This window comes from Natator depressus, chromosome 7 (genome assembly GCF_965152275.1).
Source record: "Natator depressus isolate rNatDep1 chromosome 7, rNatDep2.hap1, whole genome shotgun sequence".
Lineage (NCBI taxonomy): Eukaryota > Metazoa > Chordata > Testudines > Cheloniidae > Natator > Natator depressus.
Window position 1 is genome coordinate 97,824,235 of NC_134240.1, and position 25,705 is coordinate 97,849,939.

The 25,705-nt window shown below is 40.3% G+C and overlaps 1 protein-coding gene across 1 annotated transcript in view; it reads left to right on the forward strand.

Annotated features, from left to right (window-relative positions):
* TCERG1L (transcription elongation regulator 1 like) overlaps positions 1 to 25,705 on the forward strand; it is a 228,077-nt gene that overhangs the window by 8,401 nt on the left and 193,971 nt on the right. Inside the window, 1 exon segment of the mRNA XM_074959139.1 lies at positions 14,245 to 14,439. Coding sequence (XP_074815240.1) covers positions 14,245 to 14,439 — 195 coding nt within the window.

Below are 25,705 nucleotides of genomic sequence, written 5' to 3' on the forward strand. Positions count from 1 at the left end.
CTTAAGCGTCTGGCTACTGTCTGAAGACAGGATACTGGATGAGATGGATCCAGTATGGCCAGTCTTATGTTCTTATTATCCATTCATCCCCTGCCTTATTTTCCAATTCCCTTCTTAAAACTCACCTCTGCTGTGATGCCTACAAAACACTGTCTACTGACTATGGCTATTATAGTGATTATTCCTCTTTCCCTTCCTTTCTTTTTACTCCCTCGTTCTTATTAATTTACCCATCCCTGCCATTTCTCACCCTCTTTCTACCTTCAATGTAAAAAAAATAATAAAGAAAAATAACAGAGTTGTGCCAATTCTTCACCATATTCATTTGCTTTTATGTCTTCCTTATCCTCAACCCTTCATCTGTTTTGTGTCTTTTAAGCCCTCCAGATAGACATTTTCATTTAGCTGTAATTTGTACAGCGTCCATCACAGTGGGGCTCCAATCTTATTTAAGGTCTGTGCATGCTATAACAATAGATGTTGTCACTGTGGAAATCAATAGCATTCTCCTGAAGCCACAAATGTTGTCCAGTCTTTCCTGGACTGAACTGTTGCAGCATGCACACAACAAAGAGGTTGAAGGGAGACGGGGAGAAGGGGAATGCAAAGGCCATGGTTAGTATGGGCTCTGAAAACCTGCTGCAAACCTTCTGTTCTCTGTATCCTCTCTAGCTGTGGCACACAGCAGAGACTTCTATCCACTAGCTGCAATGTAGGGACAGCAAATAAGGTTTGCCAACAAGAAATGGGTGTTTGTTTTCTCCACCATTTTGCCCACTCCAGTTGCAGCAGGTGTTAAATCTTGAGCTGCCAAATAAAAATGATATTACAAGTAGGTCTAGTGTTGCTAAACCCACCTTACTCTATAATGCTTTGACTATCAGAAGGGTTGAGCCTTTATTGCATTACAAATCCTAACTTTTCAGATTACTTGACACAACTATAAAAGGAAATGGAAATCCACACCACTTGGAATCAGATGCTTCAGTGGCAAATTGTGGAAGATGGGCCCTACTTAGATCAGAATGGTTCCCTTGGTTTAAAAAAAAAAGCCATGGGAGACTCTTGTCCAGTCAAGCCCGTACATTGGATCCATACCAGGAGTCAGTTGTTAGTATCAATGTCCTTGTTTCTTCAGTTTAGTGGCCATTTTAGAATGAAAAAAGAAAATTAATTAAGAATAGGCTTGTTGGATTCAATTTTTGTTTTATAATTTTGATGGATAATATTGATTTTTTAAGCTTTTTTTCTTTTTTAAATTTTCACAGTTATGGGAAACTGGGAGTGTGAGGGGGTGTCAGGCAGTAGGGAGGTCAGACAATTATTTATTGAAAGGAAACCTTGAGATTCAAAAAGTTATAGCTTTATAACTATTAAAACACATTGTCAAGATCACATATCAAAATATACAAAGTAAATAGTCGTAAATCAAGCTAATAAGTTCTCAAGCAGTATTTTTCTTTGTTTAGCTGTACACTTCTATTATTGATATAAATATTTGATTTGTATGTGTACAGTGTGATATTTTCTGATAAAAATCTAATCTTTCCTAGACTAACTATGAACTCTTGGGCATTGGTAAATGCTAACACATAATTTGGCAGTTATACATACTAGGTACTAGAAGGTATTATTTGTTCTGAAGAAAAGTAATCGTTTATTATTCCCTGGCAGATAAAAATGGATTACAAAACCTTATGCACTTACAATTTTATTTATCTAAAGAAAATAATGACACATTATTTTCTCACCCAGAAATGATTGTTTATTTTTTTTTATTTCCACCAAACAAAGCAATATCCTGTATTTTATGTTGGGGATACAGTGTCTACATCTTTTTGCAAGGAAAATGATTTATATTTTTTTCTACTACATTGTGCAATCTGCCATATGGAATAAAGTCATGGTTGGTTTGGTATGAGTCGGATATGCCTTCTTTTTCTTGTATAGCTATCTCGTCCCCACTTAGGTGGTGAGACAAGCCCAAAGCTGTATGAACACTGTTTCATATCATTACTATTAAAATTATTGAAATTGTTTTAATGTTTCAAGATTTGTGGTTACAGTTTGTTGGCACGTTTGCTTCTCAATCACTGTTTTGCAGGCAATGTTCCTTTTTTTTTTAAAGTAGTACACTTTTTATTAGTGTTCAAAAAGGCTTTCCATAAAATCTTGTAGAACAAGGCTTTCATGTAGCATGCTGTGAAGGTGAAACGAAGAGTTATAAATAGAAATGTATCTTCATTATATTAAGAAACAGAGTTGCTGCTACTTAAGTAGAAGTAATATATTCCATTTTAGGAAATATTCCAAAATACTTGACTGCTGATTACAATCAGTACAGGCAAAATGTACAAATAAACTCAAATATATAGCGAGTTACAACCCCTCATAGCCTGTTAAGAGAGAATGCAGATGCAATGTTCCTGGGTGCCAACACATTGGGCTGTTCTTAAGCAACTGGACAAACAGTCATCGAGGCAGTCTGAGAACCTGTGGTGCTCTGACATGTGGAGGGGCTTCAGTTGGTTTGTTAGATAAATGATGATGTAATGTCTCAATCCACCCATCCCACTAGAGCTGAGCAAAATTCTGAGAACGTCCACATTTGTTTAGTAATGAAATATTTTGGCATTCCTGAGAAATTTTTGTTTTTGGATTGTAAAACCTCAGTTTGACATTAAACTGTGTTTCCCAATTGCCTTATGGGAGTTGTAGTTCTGGCCCCCATTCTCTCATCTGGACCAAGCTCCCTGGCCAGACTACACCTTCCATAATGCATCTAATCATGTGGCATCTATGATGCAGAAGAAATACTTTATGGGAAGTGTTGTCCTCCAAAGAGACTGGCCCATGAGAGAAAATGTTGGCCAGAACTCCCATTTCTGTAAGGCAACGTGACTGTAGTTTAATGTTTTTAGAACTGAATTGAGATTAAACATTTTTGATCAGTTCCAAATTTTTCTAATGGAAAATCAATTTTTTTCAGCAAAAGGAAAAATTGTTTTGATGAAATTGCATTTTCATTTGCAAAATCATTCCAATGGACAATTCCTGACTAGCTCTCCCATCAACACACTGTGGCTCAAAGAAGCAAATCTTCTGCTTCTTTCATCTGCTTGAAGGGAATATCCAAACAGATGTCCTCTTTCATATTTGGTAAAGTATGCAGAAGGCTTTAAGATCTTTAGATGGAACATCTTAATAATAGATGTTGTTTCCAGCCCCTCCCATAATAAGGTCACTATTATTCCTATTCTAAGACCCCATCTTCATATAATCTTGCTGACTCTTTTTGAAAATTTTACCTAATATATTTCATCTGTTTCCAAGAACAAAGATAGGGAAAATACATTGTCTTGCCCATGTTAAATTCTAGTGACCTTTTCTTTGAACAGTTCTAACCTCCATGCCTTAGACCATGGACTTGAAATTTGGCAAAGGAGTGTCCTTTGTTTCAGGGGTATACTCTTTCCTGTCCCTGTAAAAATCTGCCCAAATTTGGCAAATTATAAGATTTTGAAAAATTGCAGTTCACACATGCTCAGTGGAGATTTTTTACGTTTTTAGCTGCTAAATTTCCTGAAGATTTGGTCTCCAATGAGCGTGATCCAGCCTTTCAGTTGCTGTTATAGGCCATGCTGGATCCAGGTCTGGGTGGTTAAACTGAGAGCAGTGAGCCTGTCTGTCCTGTGCTATCAATGAGCTTGCTGGGCCCAGGCAGCATGGTGGAAGAAATGGCCTGGTTCAAAGGGGGATAACAGCCAGATCTGCAGGGGGAGGGGAGAACGGAGTAAATTGGGACAAAGAGTTTGTGGATGGGGGTGGAAACTGGGACTGGCTGGACAAGGAGATTGGGAGCAGAAGGAGAGTAGTACTGGCTGGGCAAGGAGATGGCAATGAAGGGCAGAACCTGGAAGTTGGGTGCAGGTGTGAGAGACAAGCACTGGTTGGGCAATGAGGCTGAAACTGGGAGATGGAAAGGAAAAATAGAGTGGACTGGGAGCTAGTAGGTGGAGGGAGACTATAATTAGATGAGGACCCATCGCAGGGGGAGAGATTGCAACTGGCTGGGCAAGGAGATTGGGACTAAGAACCAGTGGGGCAGAGTAAAGACATGAGTGGGCAGTGGAGACAGATTTGAGGAATAGCTAATATACTGGAAGAGAACTTGATGGGCTGAGCATAAAGATGGGAACAAGAACCTGGGACAAAGACATGGGGAGTGTGATTGGATGAGGAACCTGGTTGGGAAAGGGGTGATTGGAGGCCAGTGTGGTGGTGAGGAAGAAAGATCAGATGAGGAACCAGGAAGGAGAGAACTGGGACTGGTGGGAAAGGAGGCTGAGAGTTGGGGGTGAGGAGAGGAGACTGAACCAGGGAGTCCAGAGACCTGAAACTAGGACTTGCTATGAAGAAGACTGGAACTTGGTGGGATGAGAAGCTTGAGAAATTGAATTGGGACTAGCTAGATGAGGAGGATGGGACTGGGACAAGGAACCAGGGATGGAGAAGAGACAGGAATGGGACAAGGACAAGTTGAAGGAAATAGAACAGAAGCAGTCATGCTGCAGGGGAGGGTGTTGAAATGAGTAGAAGTCTGTGCCCATTAGGGAGCACTAACTTCCAGAGCCTGGAATGGAACCCATGATTCCTGAGTCTCACCGTTCCTCTTCTGTCAGCAAATATCTGTGAAACTCATAGGCAAAGTGACCCATGCCCCTCTAATAAGAACATAACAACAGCCATACTGGGTCAGACCAAATGTTCATCTAGCCCAGTACCCTGTCTTCCAACAATGACCAATGCCAGGTGCTTCATAGGGAATGGACGGAACACATAATCATCAAGTGAGCCATCCTCTGTTGTCCATTTCCAGCATCTTGCAAAACTGAGGCTAGGGATACCATTCCTTGCCAACCTAGCTAATAGCCATTGATGGACTTATCATCCATGAATTTATCTAGTTCTCTTTTTGAACCCTGTTGTAATCTTGGCTTTCACAACAGCCTCTGGCAAGGAGTTCCACAGGTTGACGATGTGTTGTATGCTGACCCACATAGAGAATGACAACCTTCTACTGCTATCAGTTACTCTGTTAGATCAGGTGGCAGAGGTCTGCATGGTGGATCTAAAGTTTCCCATCCTGCTGATGACCCATGTGAGTACACATGATGGAATTTGTTTATTCAGTTGTTTGGTTGTTTTTAATAAAAACCTAGGAAATTACAGACACAAAATATTTTAAAAGAATATTAAGGTTGCAAAGGCAAGCACTTAAGACCTTAATTCATATCCATTACAAAACAATCTTTAATTACAGGATCACATACTATTGTTAGCTCAGCACCCCTTGTTTGTTTAAGTGCACAGGTTGGACTTGTTCTGAGGATGAATCAGGGCAGTGTATTGAAGGAGGTGGATCCCTGCTTCATTTGTTGCTAAAGTTGGAAGGTATGTAAGTGAGAAGGGATTGCAGGAAAAGAAAGGATGATGTCACAGTACAAGGGTGAGCCATTCTTTAGACCTCTTTTAGTCCCTCATAAATGCATCCCTCAGTCAGAGGCTTGGCTTCCTTCATATTCCTCAATGGTGGAACCACATGGTTCAAACACTCTGGAACTGGAGCTCTGGATTGTAGATGGAAGATTTTGCTATGTTTAATAGGGAGGTATTGATTTTTATATCTTCTCTGTGATGCTATTATCCTAAGAAGAAAAGTTTCTGCTGAGAGAGAGCTTTGTGGTAACTTGAAACTTTTAGCCATGCTGGTCATAGCCCTTGGAGAGAAAGCAAAGCACAGGTGCTGGCTGTTAGGTAGACTGACTTTCTGGGGTTACTGCAGTGTATGGCAGGGGGCTGTGCGGCCTTAAGACTCCTGGTCAGAAGGCAGTGGGACACGGGTCCCTGCCCAGACACAAGTGATGGCTGGACCCTGAGACCTGATAGGACCAGAAAGCAGGCCTGAGTTAGTTTAAATTCAAGCTATTTATCCAAAAGTCCTTTCTTTGTCTATTGGTGTCTGGAGAATCCAGTTTGAAGTATTATATGCGAGCATCTCCAGGTGGTGGTACCTTTCTGGAGGTGCTACAGCCTGAGTGAATTTGCCTAATCATTCCCCACAGTTCTTAGTTCCTGGAGGAAGTGTGGTTACTCTCTCCCATGAAATTACATACAATCCCTGGCCCAAAATGATTCATAAAATTAATACAGTAATATCTGCCAAAGATACTGCAAGAAATTGCCATATCTGTCTCACCGAATAAATAGTACTCTGCTTTACGAGAGCTGGCTAGTCACTGGTTAACCCTGTCATTACCCCTGAGAGAACAGGACTGCCTGTGCTGAACTAAGGTGAGACCTGAATGTGAATTACAGGAATCTGCAGATGTAGGTCCCCAGTCTGGAGGGAGAGGATCACAGGCTACTGCCCTGAGAAATGTAATAGCCAGAAGCCTAAGTGGAGTGCCCTCAAGGGGGCCACCTAGAGGTCAGAGGTACAGTTAGCTCAAGAAGTATCACAATCATATGTTAGGATTAAGTGATGTTTTTGCAAGTAGGCACGGCTCCTTTCCAGCTACTATATTAAGTGTGTGCTGAATACCTTAAATATGGCAACCTTTGCATAAAAAATAATATTAAACTGTGTATATAATCCTGATTAAACATATATCTGTGTATCTCTATTAATTTCAGTATAGCTATTCCTGATTCACACTAATATAAGCAAGGCCCTGGGTTCTTTGCAATACTCAGAGACCCAGATTATTTGGCCTGGAGCCCTGAATTATGTGATAGAATTTCCAGACGGTTGAGACTGTGACCCCTAAGTCCCAACTGCCCTTCCTCATTCCAGTTAATATAATATCTGTGGTGTATGTTTATTCTGATAATAAATTCAGCTTATTTTACACAGGACCCAAGCTGACAATTTTTTTTTCTGTTCTGCACTAGACCTTTGTATTTAAAAGTGTAAGCTGCATTGTACAGGTGTCAGGTAGAAGCTAGAAGTTCTGCCATGTGGAGGCATGGGGGAGGGATAGCTCAGTGGTTTGAGCATTGGCTTACTAAAGGTAGGGTTGTGAGTTCAATCCTTAAGGGGGGTCATTTAGGGATCTGGGGCAAAAATTGGGGATTGGTCCTGTTTTGAGCAGGGGGTTGGACTAGATGACCTCCTGAGGTCCCTTCCAGCCTTGATATTCTATGCTGGCTGACAGTGAGGGCCTTTGGCACGCAGGAAGAGGAAGGGAGTTTTGCTTCTGGCTTCAGGATGTGGTGAGGATGTATCTCCTTTTTTCCTCCCCATTTTGAATCTCTCATTTCTCATCTCTGAAATCATTGATGGCAACTAGCTGCCCTGTCACACAGTGCTCCAGTATCGGCCACTACATCCCGCAATGTCAGAGAAGGACAGGAGCTTGATTTTTTTTTCTGCTAAAATAACTGATAGTGAAATAGTTAATAATGTTCTAATCAGAAGACTCCTAATTAGGGAACTCATGATAGCCTATCCTGCATTCCAGCTCAAGGGAGTAGAAGGAATTTAAAGCACCACCTTACTTATTCCCACAGGCGCACTACCTCCGCTTTCTGAGCAATGGAGGTGGGGGGTGCAGGGTCTATGGAGCTGCTACATCACCACTTTGTACAGGTGGGTGGGAGTGGGTGAAATCTTGACTCTGAGCCTTCAACATATCTGGTAGCATAGTTATGCAGTTTGACAGGGAGGATCATATGCTGTGACAGATGTGGACCTGTCACTAAGAGGGTGGTGAAACACTGGAATGCGTTACCTAGGGAGGTGGTAGAATCTCCTTCCTTAGAGGTTTTTAAGGTCAGGCTTGACAAAGCCCTGGCTGGGATGATTTAACTGGGAATTGGTCCTGCTTCGAGCAGGGGGTTGGACTAGATGACCTTCTGGGGTCCCTTCCAACCCTGATATTCTATGATTCTATGATTCTGTCACCTTTTATTCCCTCCAGGGCTGCTCCAGGGGTAGCACAGCCACATGCTGCCCCTTTCTGTGGGGTAGAGTCTGGCCTAAGGTTTCATTTGGTAAAAATGGGGCAGCTCAGACCTCTCAGAACTCCTGTTTGAAGCTCTCTAAAGACCACAGGAAAACATCACTGCATCACTTGAGATTCACATTTTTACACGTGTCTTAGCAATCGTAAGTGATAGACATAATTCCTTGTTAAGTGAAAGCTTGGATTCTGCAGCACAATTACTTCGTAAATTCAAAAACAAGGTGAATTACATGGCAATATGCATGGCCACATGATGACATTACACATGTGGTCAGAGGTGTGAGAGGGGAATCTGGCCCTTTGTTTATTCTGTTTACTAATTCCTTGATTCAGGCTATTAAACAAACAAGGAAATACACATTCAACAAATTGGGTTTTATGAATTAAAAAAATAATCCTGTATCTTTAAAAAAAATTGGGTGTCTATCTCTTCCTGTGTACAAATGTGTTAAATTTAAAAAGGTCAACAACTATAAATTAAAAGTTAACACATTTATAATCCTAAAGGGATTTAAGTGATATTTCATTTTATAGCACTTTAATTTGCTACAAATATATTTATAAGGCTTGAAAAATATTTTAAATTATGTTTAAACATAATTTATAGATACAGATGTAGCAGTTTCAAAGTGTTTTTCACTTTTTTACAAGTGTTGGCCTCAGTATTTCCCCCCACACTCTACTATTAAACGTGTATACAATATATGTTACAGAAAAAAGTATTTTAGAAATGTTTTAGAATTGTAAGATGTATCAACTGTTTTACAGTTTGTTATAAAGCTATTATCAATACATATGGAGGGGTTGCATGTAGATACAGACACATGCACATTGAAACACAGTTCTATCTGTATTACACTGACATCTTTTGAAGATATGTGGTGAAGTAGAAAGAACTGCAAAATTAAAGTCTGACTAATTTTCTCATCAGAGCAAAGAAGATGCCATTTAGTACAAAAAGTCACTCCGTGTGAGGCATTTAAAAAAAAATTATGGACAGGAATCTGCAACACAAATTAAAACAAAATTAAAAGCAAACCCCATATATTTCACCCATCCTAATGAACAGATACAAAGCAAGTTGCAAGGAGCACTATACTGCTAGATTTAAGTTATTCCACCCCTCCTAGATGATAGAAGTATCCCAATGGTTTTTAACTGTTTGACATAAGTGCTGGAATTAGGGGTGCTGGGGGTACTGCCGCACCCCAGCATGAAATGGTTTCCACTATAAACAGGGTTTACAGTTTTGGTTTGATGGCTCTCAGCACCCCACCATAAAAATTGTTTTAGCACCTCTGCTGCTTGATGCAATCACAGAATTTACTTTCCTTTGTGAATGACTTGATTTTGCTGTTTTAATTTTTTTCGGTAGATCTTATAGGAAAGATCTTTATAAAAGTCCATTGTAGGCAGAAATAAAAAAAAAAGACTGTAAGCCTGTAAAACTGGAGAACATTTTAAAATGAGTTTAATCAGTTAATTTGCACACTGAGATTCTATAGTACAAAGAACTTTTTTTTTAAAAGAAGAGCTGAAATTGCTCTCTTCAGACAGGACTGAACCTGTAAATTCCAGTGGCATCCAAAATCCTTATTTCTGTTTTGTTAAAGAAAAGAAACAGCCTTTTTTGTTGATCCTAGAGAAGAAATATAATGGTTGTAACTGTTTGTTAACAGAATTTGCTCTCTCATTATTACTACTATTATGTCCTTTATGGCTGCAGAGAAAGAAGTCATAAAAGGAACAAGAGGTTGGGAGGACATTGGGCAGACAAAACAGCAGCACAGAATCTTGTTTCATTGACTTTGTCCACGACATACAGACAATGTGAGCGGAAGAAGTATGCTAATGTGGAAGAGAAAAAGTGGGATAATTGTGCTCCATTTAGGTCATGAATCTGTGGTATGCTCTGTAGTGTGGCTCCTCAGGCTGGTTAGTCCTGTAGGTCTTTAGGAATAATGGTTCATTCTTTAAACACACCATGCATGAACTGTAATAAGAACTTCAGGATGTCAGAACTGTCAGATGGACATGAGGTCATGAATAGGAAAGCAGGGACAATTCCTGAATCCCAGAACTACATAGATAGCCCTGTAAGAGAATAAAGAAGCAGGTCTAACAGGAACAGTTAGTCTTTGACTGCTGTGTGTCTAGACTCTTTACCATGTAGTTGCCTATGTAATGGATGTTTGGGGATCAAATGGCTTCTGCTGTGGAACCTGGGTTATCTACCTACTCCCTTGTTTTCTTTAATCTTTGGTTGATTCTCTTGTCCTTTCTTGTTCTTGTCTTTATGGCTGCCCCTGCTATCTTGTTCTTCAGTTGTTTCATACGTAAGTGTGCTGCCGTCATTTTAACAAAAGGCTCCCACAAATATTTTCCCTTTAACCTGTGGTAAACATCTTGTAGCAGGATGGTGGATGTCTGCTTGTAAAGAGGCGTGGCGAAGAACTGTGCAACATATTAATGTGTTTTTGCACTTAAATAGAAATTCTCTGTGATAAGCAAGCATTTCTAGGTTTAAAATAAAACTTTCTTAGAAGTGAACTTCACTGAAAAGCTTAGACTTTGTTTCTCAGACATATATTGATGATAGTGTAGAACATTATTCAACTTTTTCAAGTATCTGAGTGTTGACCTTATAACAGTCATTCTAAGAAATGTTTTTGAAAATATCTGCTATCTGGCACAATCTGATATATTCCAGAGAAGAAAGTTTTATCTGAACGATGTATTAGGATTTTTAGATATGTCCTGTCTGCCAGGAATGATTTAATACTGTCGAGAGAGAGAGAGAGAGAGAGAGAGAGAGAGTAAACTCCATCAAAGGCAGGAAAATCACCAAAACTTTATTAAGTGATTGGTGAAATGTTAACAAAGGGCTCAAGTCCTGAAAACTTTTAGCACTTCACGAATTTCACCCACATGTGCTCATGGCAAGGCTGGGGGCATGGATCAGCATTTATGTCACACTCTCCATTAGTACCTAGTCTGGGCCGGGGAATGGATAGCTCAGTGGTTTGAGCATTGGCTTGCTAAACCCAGGGTTGTGAGTTCAATCCGGGGGGCATTTAGGGATCTGGTGCAAAAACTGGGGATTGGTCCTACTTTGAGCAGGGGCCTGGACTAGATGACCTCCTGAGGTCCCTGATATTCTATGATTCTAAGCTAATGATCCAAACAGAAGACCAAATTTGGTGATAATTCTGGTCACGTGCCATCTGAGGCACGTTGTGCGTATGCTAAGAAGGTGCTGGCAGGGTGTAGTTTGCCCACTGTTCTAATGCCTATACTGTTGTTTTGTTTCTTTCCTTCACCCATTATGAGAATTGTATCTTTATGTTGCAGAATCCTTTTTTAATGAAAAAATCGAGCTAGAAGAGAACACTCTCCCTGCTTAATAACAGCCTTTGGGGAAACTTGTAGAAGTGTCTTTTCTTTATATACTTTGTCAGAGTCCATGAACAGTTAGAGGATATTTTTTCTGTTGTTGTGTTTGGTGACAGCAGAAAATCCCTAGAATTGGAAACACAGACTCTCTATCCAAGGGCAGACTACTAATGAGGATTTGATTAACTTAACCCATAGGCCCATGAGATCCCAGAAAGAAATGTTAGAAACAACAACAAAATCATTGTCATCAGATGGTTTGACTTGCCATTTTTGAATATTTCCATTTTGGCCCTGATAGATGTAATCTATTTTTCTTTCATTTGTTGCAGGTTGAATATCAAAGACTTGGTATTCGTGTTTGTTACTGTTTCTCTGGCCTATGTGCTTGTTGTACTAACAAGGACATGTGCTTATATATGGCTTACATGTGGCTGTTTTTTTGTTGCTTTTGTTTTTTAATAGAAAATATCTTAGAACTGACAATAACATCAGGAATAATAGAAATTACTTGAAATGACTACTGTATATATATGGTATGTGTTGCTAATGTTGTAAAGTCTATTTTTCTGGCAAAATATTTTGCTTACATCTGCATTGCAAACAAAGACTAATAAAGAGGGGAGTGCAAGCTTAGGAAATATCGATACTGAAGGAAATCTCTTTACCCACACAACCCACTCTCCTGTTTAGCTAAATTCGAAACATTCACAATTCTGTTGACTTCAGTGGAATGACTCCTCTTATGCCTGTGTTAAATTTGGCTGCTGGTTTACTTTACCTTTTTAGAAATCTACTGGAGTAAGAATCCAGTAAGAATCAAGGGTCAGAGTCTCCGATATAATCCTTCTGTACCCAGTTCAGTGGTGGAGTGGGGCATAAGGGTGGTGGTATAAGGCCACCTTCATGTTCCCTGATTTGGGGGCCACAATGCACAACACAGAGCAGCCTCTGGACTGCTCCAAGTTGTGTGAGCAGTACATGGATGTAAGGGATTCTTCTAGCTGCCAGAAATCACCAGAACACAGGGGGCACTGACCTTTCCACTTTTATCTTGGCCAAACACCCTCCACAGGGGGCAGGAGAGGTATATCCTAACATCTTCTAGGCAGGCCTCACACCACCCTTGGGTTCTCCCATGCCAGAGTAATCCCCAGATAGCCACATCTCCCAGTTCCTCAGGTGATTTATGTCAGTACGCAGGTGGGGAATGGCCACAAGAGGTACCAGGATCTGACCCTAAGGGTCCCTTTAGTCTCCAAATTCATTTGGAAAAAGAAATGCTATAAACCTGTGAAATGCCTAAAGTGACAGCTCTGATTAAATAGTGATTTTTGCAGAATTACCAGTTGGCTCTTATTGCCTAAAGGATTTCCACGTGAACTGAAAACATTTGCTAAATGACATAATAAGCTAATGATTGCTTAATTTTTGAATACATAGCTCAGTGTAGAGAGGGTAACAGCTGGTGTTTGCCAAATTAGGTTTCCTTCTTAGGATTTTTACTACTCATTTTCTTGTTTATTTAACATACTTAGATGTGATTGAGCTCTAAAGGTCTTCCCCTAAGCTTGTTACACTTTAAAGGTAAATGTTTCATAGTACTGGGTACATTCTTCCCTTCAGGCCCAACGGAGCTCCCATTTAAATCAGGGGGATCTCTGTGGATAGAGTGCTTCCAGTGGCAGTGCGTCTATGTACATGAAACTTGGTATCACTGATGGCAATTACATGCCTATAATTACAGGAGAATAGTCCTGTAGATATAGGTAATATTAAAAAAAAATACAAATGGTTCAAATTGCAAAGTCAAAAGTCAGGAAATACAGGAATGTAGAGCCCATGCAGGATTCCATTCCTAGTTCTGATGTTAATGTGACCTAGTAGTTACAGATATCACAGCCAAGTACAAAGATTTAGCACGTTCATCATAAAAAGTAGCATAGCAAAGTAGATGAGACTTACCATTTTAGATACCTGGGTTCTAGTCACAGCCATGCCAGAAGTGACCTCATGCTACCTCTTGGTTACTTTATTTGTAAAATGGGCATATGACACTTGTCTGCCTTTATAAGATAGGGGTATGAGACCTTGCTCAGTTATAAGGACAGTAAAGTACACAGAATTAACACCAATCAGTGAGATTAGAATTCTTGGTCTCTTCATGGTTCAGTGCACTTTCCCCTAGGCCAAAGATGGGGCAAGTGCCAGCAGCTGCTACTGTTGTGCCCCTCCATCCAGAGCTCTTCACTTGATTGTGATAACTATATAGGTAAGTTACAATATACAGGTTTTCAAATCATGCACAAATCACCATCCTTTTATGTTAGAACCTATATTTGAAAGCATGAAAGCATTATTTTTTTGTTTTAAAAAATGTACTATACAGGGATGTTTATAACACAAAAAGCAGTCTATGGCACAAAAGCTGTGAGTTAAGGGTGCTCTGGTGGATAAGGCGCTCCCTGGGGACTTGGGAAATCTGGGTTCAATTACTGGCTCAACCATACACATCATGTGTGACCTTGGGCGAGTCGGAGTGTGAAGCAAGTTTTATACTGTGTAAAATGACACCTACCACTCCAGTGTATTAACACAGAATTTTGATGCATCTTGATGTCCCATTAAATTAAGTTGAATGGCTGGATGTGCAGCCAGTAGAGGACTAAGCTACTAATATTGCAATAATAAAAAAGACAATTTAGTGCCTTTTTATATTGTAATGTTGAAAAACACTATTATTTATAGAGTGTGTGTCTTAACTTGCCGACAAATATTTGTTTCAAATGTAAAATAAAACAAATTTTACTTAACTCTTCCATAGGTGGTTGCCAGAATAGCCTTAAACAAGTGGGCAATAATCAGACAATTGCGTTAGCTGCTGCTGCAGCAGCAGCGGCTGCCATGGTGTCCGTAGATTCAGAAGCACCTGAGGGACCATCACCTACAAGTATCCAACCTTGCCATGTGCTCACTTTGTCACCTGTCAAAATACCAGTTTTGACTTCACCTTTTCCAGGTAAGAGATTTTCTTTATGATACCATGTAGCCACTTTTATTCAATCTGAATCATGCAGAGACTGTGTGTTGTGTGGTTTTTGTCACAAATGCTTTTTGTTAAATGATTGTTGAGTAGGAATTGAATTTAACAGCTTGTGATATATGTGGGTTTGTGTATTTTAGTCCTGAGGGAAAAACAGTTATTATTTATTATTGTGTTAGATTGAGGTGTCATTTTAAAACGATCCATGCATTTATAAAGCCACTACTTTGATTCAGCTTGATTCAAATGCACAAATGAGAGGAAATTCAGAGGTGAGCTTGAAACTCAAATATGAACTCATTCCATGTAGTTATGTAATTCTTATGCACTACAAAAATATGGGCACAAAATCTCAATTAAATTTTATCCCATACCACTCTATTTACTTCAGTGAGAAAGCACTGTAAATCTGTGCCAGGTTGGGTGGCCCTCAATATTGTAATCCCCTACTATTGGAAGGCCTCTGTTAGACATACAGTGGGAGTTGATTAAGAATAAAGAAGTGTTAGTTTTTGGTGAGTTAATCAGTTATACTCTGTGACTCAAGAACATCTGGATGCGAACTGGCAGAGGGCATTGGGGTATATCGGGATACAGAGATCCACTGAATTCACAGGAACAATGTCATATTAGATCTCTAGTGAAAGCCTGGGTCACACTAGTCATTAAAATCCTTGTAAGATGTATGTATGGAGAGTGTGTGTGTGTGTGTGTATGTGTATATATATATATAATATACACACTAAAAATTATGTTCTCTAGGTCTGTGGTTAAAAACAGGTTCTTTGAGAAGAATCTAAATACAGAGGAGTCATACTTTTCCTGTACTGAAAAAAAAAATCACATCATGCCAGATCTATCCTTTTAGAGAAAAGGTTTCTTGAATTGAAATACTGAAGTATTCTAAGAAGCAGACGTCACCATAAGAAATGTACTTTTGATTTACAGTTGCACTAACATGCTCTGCATGGGTTGCCATAGACATGAGAGAATATTATCAAACCAAGGAGCTATCACATTTAGATAACTGGCTCAGCTTTGCAATGATAAACATGTCAGGCTAGGACAATTGTTGCTTGCCTTACAAATGAAAGGCTGATAGGATATCAAATATCAAGCTTTGAGTGTCTGAGCAATAATCCCATTATCAATCTTTCACACTAAACCACTTTTTTATGGGTATTTTCTCCTGTGGAGTATATAGTTGCCTCTTGAAGACAGACAAGCTTGAAAGCATGTGCTTGAACATGCTAAATAGATTTGGGATTTCACCTAAACATTAATCAGTCAGCCCATACATTTGATGCTGTTCGCTTTGCAAAGACTATCAATATGCTTATGTAAAACACAGTAGAAGGGGATTTAATGGAATATGCTAACAGTGAGATGGGGCTGAAGGTGTCCATCTTAGACAACCTTACTCAGTATAAGCCAAATGGAAGGACTCCTGTTGACTTCCAGGGACTTTGGATCAGAGTCTAAGGTTTTTGTTCTATTTATGCTTGTTCCCATTGTCTTAATAATGGACACATATATTTTCAAACTGTATACGGCATTCTGTGACTGAGTTCACAGAAATGCAAATAAATTTATAGTGTTTATAAAGAAAATTATAGAAAGATTCCCATAAATGCTAATGCAAGAAACACCTGTTTGATAGCCTAACTTACCATGTAAATATTAATGAAGTGAGCTGAATTTCCTTCTCATTACATCAGTTATATCCTCTGCAGATGCTGCATATTTTTAGTCATATACCTAGTACACATAACTCCTGTAAAATGACTGCTCATGATCTCTCCAATTGAAATACACAGTGGATGAGATACTGAATTTAAATTAAACTTCCTTCCCTTGCAGGAAAAAAAAATGGTCAGTTGGTCAAAAGTAGCCCTTTGCTGTCAAGAACAAAATTACATTTCTGTTTCTCCACAGAAGTTAATGACTGGAAAAGCATCAAGGAAAAATAATCTAATATACCGATAATCCCTTGTGTAGGACATACTTTACAACACTGTCTGCCTTTCCGTTAAAAACATCAGTGCATTGACATTTATTAAGGATGACTTATTGTTCTCAAAGAAAAATAAATCTTTAAAAGAATATAATTTGTGTACCCTGGGGGCAATTGTATTTTCCTTGTCTCATGTATGATTTATAAAGTAACTTGGTAATTAATGATGTTTCCATTTTCTCCTTGTATAAAGTTTATGTAAGGCAATGTCAAAATAATTTGCATAAAAAGTTCAAAAATAGCAGAATATATTATATCCATTTTAAAGCTATCAGCCTTAACATTATCTTGTTAAATCTAATCTCTATAATCAGTTATACTGGACAGCGCTTATTACACTAGTGTGATGGGTATACTACTCACACTGGCCCTGAGAGAGTTGAATTAGCTCAGGCAGGCCTAATCAGTCAATTATGCTGCAAATGCTCGGAGATTTAGGTTGTGTAGAGGGTGCTAATTAGAAGGAAGCTCACCTATGCAGGAACAGGTGTGGCTTCTATAAAGTCAGGATGCTGTCAACAGAGTGGGAGGCTGCAGGGAGGAAGGCTGTAGGCTTCCTTCCTGACGTAAGGGAGAAGGAAGAGGGTGGGTTAGGAACCCCTGAGAAGGGTTTGCCTAGGAAAGCTGGAGAATGAGAGGCATGCTTAGAAGTAGTCCAAGGGCAAGAGCAGTAAGATATAGCCACAGACAGTAACTGCTCACTGTAGGGCCCTGTACTGGAATCCAGAGTAGAGGGCAGGCCTGGGTTCCTCTACCATCCACTGCAGAGTGGCATTGCATGGAGCACTGAATGGGAAGACTGCCTGAGGCACAGAGGGAGTGACATAGTCAGGGAAGCAGACATGAGGACTGTCTGCCACTGCCTGTGGAGAGAGACTTTGAAAGACTCCCCCAAAAAGGGAATCACAATGTGAACTGATCGGAGGACTGAATCATAAAGCAGTGACACTGAAACTTGATGAGCAAGAGGACAGCTGCAAAGATACAGGAGGAGAAAGGGGGTGCTGAACTAGGTGGAGCTAATCCCCAGAATTGCCAGAAGGAGGCACTGCCCAGTAGTGAGTAGATCACCCTGTGACAACTAGTATCATTTCCCCCCCCATCACAATAACTGACCAGTGAATTTTTTTTATTATAATTAATTGCATTTATATTTTAAGCAAGTTTTTCATATTGATGTTTATACAACTAAATAGTTGAGCTGTGTTGCCTACTAAAATGTAATTCATAATTGAAATAATTAAGCCCTGTAAAAATTCATGTTCTACAGAATTCATGCATGTTGAATTAATTCTTTTGAATAAAAAAGGAGGAAAAACTCCCAAGCCCTCAGATCCCTCAGCATAAAAAGGATTTTTAGTGTCAGAACTCTATAATAATAATTACAATAAATATGAATAATTTAAAAGAGAAAAACATTGTATATGTAATGAGAAATATAGTTTAATAGACATGTTATATGGTTTTCTAGGGGTTTAAAGTGATAAATTTAGAACAAGGGAAACGCAGAAGCAGCAAAACCAAATTTTTTTACGTTATTCAAAATTCCAATGAAAACGGATGTTTAAAATGCAGCCTGCTCCTCTTTAGGATCCTAAATAGGGACTAATTTAGATTTCACGTAGCTCTCAGCCTAATGACAACACAATAGTTCTTCCCAAGATAATGCCCACATAGGAAGAGGGCAGAAGTGGAAATGGCTTTTGAACCAGAATTCTGATTTGAGAAATCTCCATGAGAAGATGACAATATAAGCTTTGGTATCTCATATAAGTTTGAAAACCTGAACCAGGAAACAATGATTAAAAAAAACTCAGGGAAAAGATAACACAAAAGACCCCCACTTCTAGTCCTCACTGTAATATCATTTCTAGATATCAGTTGCCATAATTGTCACATATTCTCCTTGGATGGACAGTGGAATGATTCAATTTAATGCAGGAGCAGCAGAAATGTTATTAGACTTAGAAGAAACATTCTCTACCCTCAAGAGTGAGTCAGATTTAGTCATGTAGAATGGTAAAATTCCCCTTGACTTCATTGGGAGCAGTCTTAGGCCAAGGCTGAAGCCTTTTACAAATAGCACCCATAAGGGTTCATACAAGTCCCCTGCCTGTGACCTCCCTGTATTTCCCAAATGTCTTGAACCTGGCACTGCAAGATATGAGACCCTTTAGGAGAGAGAGACACACCCATTCAATCAAAGGCAGCAATAGCAACATGAGAGGTTTTTTCCCCCCATAATGGGTTGGTTCTCCCCCCCCATAATGATGTCACTAAGAGGACGAGGTGAGAGAGGACATACTGTGTATGGCACCAGTCTGTTGTAAGTGGACCCATCCGCTGTGTCCCATATGCTTCTAAGTCAACTCAGTCTGGGCAGAGTCTGGTCACCTTTCTAGGTCTGGATCTATAGGACACACTTGCAGGCTCAGACCTCTTGTCTGAGCCCTGACTTGTGACTAAACAATCCAGCAGGCCCAGACCCTGATACCAGTGCTTTAGATCTCCCAAGTCTCCTACTTGCTTACATGTGCTCCTTCAGAGTTTTGTGTCACTGTGGGAACTCTGGCTTCTAGTTTAACTCCTTTTGGGGACAACATGGCAGGAAAGCAATTAACACAGGCTTAGCAAAGGAAGTTCTTAACCACAATGTCTGTACTCTTAAGAGTTACACTTGAAAGTTACAGAACTTTTGCAAAATAACAAAATATCAGACTAGGAGAGGGTGTTTTACACCTTCTGTGAGTCTGAGGCATGTCTATATTTCAGGCATTCCTTTCTTCTTCTCCTGCATGTGCCACTTACACATGGCCGTGGTTGGCTTTTCCCTGCAGTGAATGGCACCACTTCTTAAGTACAGCCTTTGTCTCTTGTTGCCATGTGCTCAGGCTGAGAAGGTGGAGACCCACCAGTCATGTTGATGCCCCTGTCGAGAAAAAGCTCTGTTTTGAGGAGGGGAGCAGTTGAGATACAATCAAAGTTGATGGGTCTAGGTTGCTCAGTGATTGCTCCTCCATGATGCTCCTTCAATGAGGTATCAAGCATCTTTATTGGGCCGGGCTCCTTCTGGAATAAATCAGTGTTTTGCCTTTGGCATGTGTTGAGCACATAATAGAAAATGGAGGCCCTAATTCAAAATTGGGTTTACAGTTTGACACAGACAAACCCGCTCTAGCACAGGATGGTTGCTATGGAGATGATATGTTTGGCTGGTTGGACCTCAGAAATTAAAGAGGGTACTTATTTGGAGGTGGAGTCTGGTTAAAGTTTACCCTTCATTTGTTTTTTTTGGGGGGGGCACTTACCTGGATAAGATAAAGATTAGTAAATTGTTTCCCTCCTAGGCATGCAGGGGCCTTAATTGTGACAGGCAGAAATTCTACTGATCTGAAGGTAAAAGTTTCTCTTTGGTGCGGTAGGTTCATGCCAGTCAAGAAGAGTGAATGTCCACGGTAAGCAAAGAGCAGGTATGGGAGTAAGAGCTCCACTAAGCTGACCGTGGTGGTAATGATTCAGATGGAGATGAAATATGTTGGTAAGGGTGGCTAGAGCCCAGCATAGTTCTTTTCCTTGGGGGGCGGGGGGTGGAATTGAGGGGGAAACTTGTGCATTCCAGAAACTGGCAGTGACCTGAAATGAATTATATCAATATCTGTACAAATACTAGCTCAACAAATGCTACTTTGCTGCCATTTCCTTAAGGCCAGCAACTGCAACCAAGAATCACTTTAGGTAGAAACAAGTGGCAAGAACCACTGTAATGCAGTAGTAAAATGAAGAGGCTTGACTAATCCAAAAAAAGCAAAGATTCCAGTTCTGATACAAAACCACACCAGCACTTATTATTATTGGGGAGCACAACACAAGCTTTCCATCCCTTAAGAGGAAGACGAATATAAATCCATTGCAGCCTGAAAGCACCTGGCACACCCAGCCCCACTTAACATAATTATGAACATTGATTCTCATCTGCTAATTCTGCTAGACCTAAGTTTTAAAATGTTACTAGTTATGCAGTGTAATTCCTAATTTGTGTGTGTGTGTGTGTGTGTGTGTTTGATTCTGAATGCTTTAAAGTAGGGCTGTCCGTTAATCGCAGTTAACTCATGCGATTAACAGTGCAATTAATCACGATTAATTTTTTTGAGTTAAACAATAGAATACAAATTGAATTTTTAAAAATATTTTTGATGTTTTCTACATTTTCAAATATATCTATTTCAATTACAACACAGAATACAAAGTGTACAGTGATCACTTTATATTTTTTTATTATAAATATTTGCACTGTAAAAATGATAAACAAAATAAGTAGTATTTTTCAATTCACCTCATACAAATACTGTAGTGCAATCTCTTTATCATGGAAGTGCAACTTGCAAGTGTGTATTTTTGTTACATAACTGCACTCAAAAACAAAACAATGTAAAACTTTAGCGCCTACAAGTCCACTCAGTCCTACTTCTTGTTCAGTCAATCGCTAGGAGAAACAAGTTTGTTTACATTTATGGGAGATAATGCTGCCCACTTCTTAATTACAATGTCACCTGAAAGTGAGAACAGGCATTCACATGGCACTGTTGTAGCTGGCTTTGCAAGATATTTATGTGCCAGATGTGCTAAAGATTCATATGCCTCTTCATGCTTTGGCCATCATTCCAGAGGACATGCATCCATGCTGATGACAGGTTCTGCTCAATAATGATCCAAAGCAGTGCAGACCAACACATGTTCATTTTCATCATCTGAGTCAGATGCCACCAGCAGAAGGTTGATTTTCTTTTTTGGTGGATCTAAAGTTTTACATTGTTTTATTTTTGAATGCGGCCTTTTTTTTGTACATAATTCTACATTTGTAAGTTCAACTTTCATGATCAACTTCTCATTTGTTTTTAACATCAATGCCAGCCTTTCAGGTTTCTCTTTATATTTATCGGGTCTTTTTTTTAAAATTTTTTTAAATATTCCTTTCTTATGTGGGGAAAGTGCATACTCAAATTGTCTTTGTTGACTAAAATTAAAACAGCTATTTTGTTTTCTTTTGGGGATTACGTTGAAATGAGATTGCTCATTGAAAGCTCCTGCTTTATAGGCTGTACCTATAGTCTGGCACAATGTCAATTTATATTATATACCAGAATGTGTTGGGCCAAATTCTCAGTCCAGCTCCAGGAGCGCTGAGCTGCCCTGGCAGCTGAAAAGCCAGTTTAACTAGTCTTCTACCAATTTCTCTTGTCTAAGGGTGATCTATGGCTGATAGAGAGCTAGTTTAGACACTCCCTCTTGGCCCCTGGAACACAGCAGATTTCTTGAGGAAACAGTATGGATCTGGGATGTGTCTCCACTCTGGCTATCCTCATTTATCAGAACAACCAGTTGGAGATGTGGGAAACCATGTGTAAAGGAGAGTAGTCTTTGAGTTGCTACAGTTTACTGTGGGGACCAGGTTGGTCCCTGACTGGTTCTAGAATCCATTACCCTCTGATCCCACTGAGGATTACCAAAAGAAACTACACCATCTGCTCAAGAAACTCCTTAAAGATGCACAGGAACAAATCTACACTGACACACCCCTAGAGCCCCGACCAGGGGTATTCTACCTGCTACCCAAAATCCATAAACCTGGGAATCCTGGGCGCCCCATCATCTCACGCATTGGCACCCTGGCAGCAGGATTATCTGGCTATGTAGACTCTCTCCTCGGGCCCTATGCTACCAGCACTCTCAGCTGTCTTCGAGACACCACTGACTTCCTGAGGAAACTACAGTCCTTTGATGATCTTCCAGAAAACACCATCCTGGCCACTATCGATGTAGAAGCCCTCTACACCAATATTCCACACAAAGATGGACTGCAAGCCATCAGGAATAGCATCCCTGATACCATCACAGCAAGCCTGGTGGCTGAACTTTGTGACTTTGTCCTCACCCACAACTATTTCAGCTTTGGGGACAATTTATACCTTCAAGTCAGTGGGACTGCTATGGGTACCCGCATGGCCCCACAGTATGCTAACATTTTTATGGCTGACTTAGAACAACACTTCCTTAGCTGTCATCCCCTAACACCCCTACTCTATTTGTGCTACATTGATGACATCTTCATCATCTGGACCCATGGAAAAGAAGCCCTTGAGGAATTCCACCATGATTTCAACAATTTCCATCCCACCATCAACCTCAGCCTAGACCAATCCACACAAGCTGTCCATTTCCTGGACACTACTGTGCTAATAAGCGATGGTCACATAAACACCATCCTATACCAGAAACCTACTGACCGCTATACTTACCTACATGCCTCCAGCTTCCATCCAGGACACACCACACGATCCATCGTCTACAGCCAAGCTCTAAGATACAACCGTATGTGCTCCAACCCCTCAGACAGAGACAAACACCTACAAGATCTCTATCGAGCATTCTTACAACTACAATACCCACCTGTTGAAGTGAAAAAACAGATTGACAGAGCCAGAAGAGTACCCAGAAGTCACCTACTACAGAACAGGCCCAACAAAGAAAATAACAGAATACCACTAGTTGTCACCTTCAGCCCCCAACTAAAACCTCTCCAGCACATCATCAAAGATTTACAACCTATCCTGAAAAATGATCCCTGTCACAGATCTTGGGAGACAGACCAGTACTTGCTTACAGACAGCCCCCCAACCTGAAGCAAATACTCACCAGCAACTACACACCACACAACAAAAACACCAACCCAGGGACCAAACCCTGCTACAAACCCCGGTGCCAACTCTGTCCACGTATCTATTCAAGGTACACCATCATAGGACCTAACCACATCAGCCACACCATCCTGGGCTTGTTCACCTGCACATCTACCAATGTGATTGTGCCTGCAAGGGCTGGGGGGGAAGATACCAGCGAAAGGAGGACACTCAGGCCTAAGAATAGTAAACTATGCTTTATTGAAGGAAGGAAGAACTTACGCTCCAGTCTGCGCGGGGAGCCCCTAGGACGTGCAGAGGGGCTGCAGGGGACTCTGGCCATTCGGGACAGCTGACCAGGCAGGACTCCACCGGGGGGAGTCCTCTGCGGCTCTATATTCTCCGCGCTTATCTCGAGGTTACATGGGATCAACAGCCAGTTACATTCTTACATGTATAATTTATGCTTATTACATAAACTGACTTTTTTACAGGCAAAAATATGCTGAGCTATGCTACAATATCTTTTGGCAGGGTCTGTCGGACAAAGTTAATTGAAACTGCCTGCATCCTCCGCTTACATCCAGTCACATACTCAGCCCACCACTTAGCTCCTCGCCAATCTTCCGCAACCTTGCTCCTACAGTGATATATGCCCTCATGTGCCAGGAATGACCCTCTGCCATGTATATTGGCCAAACAGGACAGTCTCTACACAAAAGAATAAATGGACACAAATCTGACATTAGGAATCATAACATTCAAAAACCAGTAGGAGAACACTTCAGTCTCTCTGGTCACTCAGTAACAGACCTCAAAGTGGCAATTCTTCAACAAAAAAACTTAAAAAACAGAGTCCAACGTGAAGTTGCAGAACTGGAATTAATTTGCAAACTAGATACCATCCGGTTAGGCCTGAATAAAGACTGGGAGAGGTTGGGTCATTACAAAACCTAAACTTAATTTCCCCAATACTAATTTCTCCCTACTGTTACTCTCACCTTCTTGTCAACTGTCTGTAATGGGCCACTCTCTTACTACTGCAAAAGTTATTTCTCCTCCCTTGGTGTCCTGCTGTTAATTGATTTTTCTCGTTAGACTGACCTAGCACTTGGTAAAGCAACCCACATCCTTTCATGTATTTATACCTGCTCCTGTATCTTTTTACTTCATACATCCGATGAAGTGGGTTCTAGCCCACGAAAGCTTATGCCCAAATAAATTTGTTAGTCTCTAAGAGGCCACAAGGACTCCTCTTTTTTTTTTTTTTTTGCTGGTACAGACTAAAACAGCTACCACTGAAACCTTTAAAACCACAGTTACCCCACGTCACCTGGCCCAGTACTGAGTGCACCTCACTCAAATCAGATAATCTGGGTGACAGTCTTTAAAAATGAGAAGATATTTGATATAAACAATCAGATTATTTTACAGGTTCCAAGTCTCAAGATTATATAATTACAAAATGATCTCCATAGGTTTTAGATAATTCTCTGAACTCTGAAGAGTTAACTCTTTCCCAGGTGTCTGGCTGGTGGGTCTTGCCCATCTGCTCAGGGTTTAACTGATAGCCATATTTGGGAAGGGAAGGAATTTTCCCATGGGTCAGATTGGTAGAGACACTAGACACTTTTTTTTCTTCCTCTGCAGCATGTGGCATGGGTCACTTGCAGGTTTAAACTAGTATAAGTGGTAGATTCTCTGTAACTTGAAGTCTTTAAACTCAGCCAGAGGTTATAGGTCTACAGGAGTTGGTGGATGAGGTTCTGTGAACTGCAATGCGCAGGTAATTAGACTAGATGATCATGATGGTCCCTTCAGATGTTAGAGAGTCTGTGAGGGTAAACATAAAGCAGGCCTAAGACTGAATGCTATTCCTGTGATAGAGCCAAAGTGATAGTTACATTTTGGTTAGTCCCTAAAGATTCATGGAGTCAGCTGGACTCCAAAAGATTCTGGAAAAGATACAAAAGACAGACTGGAACTCAGTGGCCTAGAGGGGAGATCTAGCAACTGACTGCTCAAATCAAGTCCATTCTTATCCACACTTCATAAACTGACAGCCCTGATCATGGCTTAGATGTGAAAGGAAAACATGAGAGGGACTGGTCTGTTGAGTAGGAAAGCGCTGTCTTTGGAGTGTGTGTGTGTGTGTGTATACTAGAGAGCTCTATACAGCCAAAAAAGAAGAAATACTTTGATTTCACAAGAAATGTGATGAAGAATAACTATCTTCATTCTGACTATCACATCTGAAGTAGTACCTTTATTTAAGAGGTATAGGTAGAGAAAATCAGTCCCATTCAACCTTAAACCATTGATCATGGATAACAAAGGCTTTCATATGTTGGTAGGTAGTTCTATCCAAGGCCACAAGTGGTAGTCACAAGCTGTTACCAATGAATGGCTTTTCATTAGGCAATAGAATATGAATTGGTGGCCTTAGTCCATTTTCTGTGGACAAATGTCAACATCAGAAAAAGCAGAAAGACAAATTACATTCTTAGCGAACCAAGGACTGAATGCACATTGATAATGACCCACCCTTTTG